This window comes from Etheostoma cragini, chromosome 3 (genome assembly GCF_013103735.1).
Source record: "Etheostoma cragini isolate CJK2018 chromosome 3, CSU_Ecrag_1.0, whole genome shotgun sequence".
Lineage (NCBI taxonomy): Eukaryota > Metazoa > Chordata > Actinopteri > Perciformes > Percidae > Etheostoma > Etheostoma cragini.
The window spans coordinates 28,597,742-28,600,279 of record NC_048409.1 but is presented as its reverse complement, the minus strand read 5'-3'; the positions used below and the strand labels follow the sequence as shown (position 1 = coordinate 28,600,279).

At 42.4% G+C, this 2,538-nt stretch overlaps 1 protein-coding gene across 1 annotated transcript in view; it reads left to right on the top strand.

The window, feature by feature from the left end:
- The window catches only part of si:zfos-464b6.2, an 8,226-nt gene that overhangs the window by 3,867 nt on the left and 1,821 nt on the right, over nt 1-2,538 (top strand). The window contains exon 5 of the mRNA XM_034868025.1: nt 177-378. Coding sequence (XP_034723916.1) covers nt 177-378 — 202 coding nt within the window. The remainder of the gene's footprint in view (nt 1-176; nt 379-2,538) is intronic.

Below are 2,538 nucleotides of genomic sequence, written 5' to 3'. Positions count from 1 at the left end.
CCCCCCCCCCCCCATCTCTCCATTAGTGCATGTGTAGGTCCTGAGCATGTGTGTGTAATTCAGGCCTGTGTGTAATAACAACAGAGTGTAAAGTGTAGTTTCCCCTTGTGGGACTAATGAAGTATAAATAAAACCTCTCAGCTGCTGACACGTCTCTTCCACTGTGTCCTCCCCAGGTTTGGTAGAAGTGATTCCCTGGTCCATCTCCAGATTTGTGAATGTGTCTCGGGGCTGGCTGCCCCAACACGGTCCAGGTGACCTCCACTACCTCGGCCAGATCCCTGCTCTCACCGACTGCGTTTACCGATACATGTACCGGTCCAGATACGTGGCCCTGCACGATATGGACGAGCTGATCCTGCCCCAGGCGGTCAACAGGTAGCACGCTGTTGGACCCTTGTGTTGTCTTCTCATCAAAATTGTCCGTGCATTTTTTGTTAAGGCTTTTTAACAATTGTTTAAAGCTTTTTCTTATGTTTTTGTCCCTTTTTTATCACTTTTGGCGCTTTTTTTTCAATGTTTGCCACTTGACGTTTTCTACACTACGTAACACTAACTTATTAACTTTAGTTTTACAGTTATTTTTGCAATTTATGGTCAATAAACCTCATTTATATGAAATTATACCTTATGTTTGAGTTAGAAAAGCAGAAATTAGGAATTTTTTAGACTAAAATTAAAGGAATGGATGTTGATGATAATCACAGACTGGAATATGTCAACTTTTACTCAACACTATTTTAAAAACACTTCAATGTTTTTTTCAAATACTATAAAATTGAATAAGCCGCCCCAAAATTAATGAAAGTAGAGATTTGTACTTTCCAAACAGCATTGTGTGGAATTAATCATGTTATTTTGGGGAATTAAAAAGAACATTGATATAGGAAAACAGGTCAAATTGACCCGAGGACAACATGAGGGTTAAGAAAATAGACCCATCAACCTTTAGCCCTCGGAGATGATGCCTGGTATCAAATTAATTATTACCCTCCATGTCTATGTACCCTAAAATCTCTGACCTTGTGTCACAACCACAGACCTGTGGGACACGTGATTACTAGCGTTACGTCTAGGGATTACAGAGCTTGATTTTGCCCGTGCATTTGAAAAAACTGCCAAAACTAATACTGGACCTCGAAACTGGAGTTAAGGATTAGGTCTACTTTGCTCGTGGACTCCGCTCTCCCTCAGGTTTCCGGGGACAGTCCCCGGTTTTCACTGTGACTGACAGACCCGAAAGTGATGTTTCAGAAAGCCGTATTTTACGATGCTGAAATCACAGATTATTTAAATGGAGTCTGGTGGGTTTAGCGAACGCATTTTCGGACTTTTATGTTCTAAAAAAAGGAGCTTAATCTTTAACAGGAAGGTCGACCTCCTTAGAAATCCTTTCCATAATGTTGTCAGACACTTAGAATATTAATCTGAGTCTGTCAGCAGCAGAACGAGCACTTTTATGAACGTAAACACAAGCTGGACAACTCTCCCATTAACTTCCATTGTAGCTTGTTTCTCTGCTGCCGACTGCAGAGACACTGCAGGGTCAAGGTCAAAGGAAAATATTTCCTCAATAGTTTTTATTCTAGCCGATACTCACTGAGCTGTTGCAGAAACAAGCCTGAAGCAATAAAGCAAAAGCTGTCGGATGAATGCAGTTCAGTAAACATTAACATTCCCCTCTGAGGTGTGGTGGAGTATGAGGTAGCAGCTGGGGCTATTCTAGGATCAGACCTTTAGGGGGGCTCAGCCCCTAATGGGAACAGGTCTAGGTCCAGTGTCCCCGTTTTAAGTTTTACAAAAATAAAAAAACATGACGTGTTTTGGAGGTAAATATACGCTTCTGAGCTGAAAATATACCCGGATTTTGTCTGAGAAATCTGGTCACCTTAGTCTAACATCTCTGTCTTATTTGGACATTTTACACTAACAGACAAAAACAAGCTGGCCAGGATTGTCCAAACAGCAGGAAAGATTTACATCCCGACAAATTTAATGAGTGGGAGCACATACATGCTAGATGGCGCCGAGATATCACGCAGCAACTCTGTGTGAGTAAAGTTCAAATATAGCCGGCTATTCCCACTGGGTATGTTGACGAAAGTTGGGGAGTTTAAGTTGCTGCGTGATCCCTGCGCCCATGTAGCAGTGCTTTGGCTGTGCTTCCACCCAATATAGTCCCACATCTGTCATAAGTCAATATCTGCCTAGGAAATCTGCATTGCTATTTGTTCTATTTGTGAATACACAGGCCACAAGAAGTAATTCGGTTGTTGTTGTTCTGTTGATGCCTCACTTTTAATCATAACATGCTAACCGGCAACATAGGTTTCCATTCACTACGCTAAGCTAACTAGCGTTGTTGCACCAGACTGAAACAATGCATGCACTGAGGAATAAGCCCTATTTCAACAAACTGTGGCGTAGTCCTTTAAAGCAGGGGTCTTCAACAGGGGGTCCGCGACCCCTAGGGGGTCCGCGGAGATACTGCATGGGAGTCGCGAAAGTTTTTGTTGATTAGACTTTTTTTATATCCCC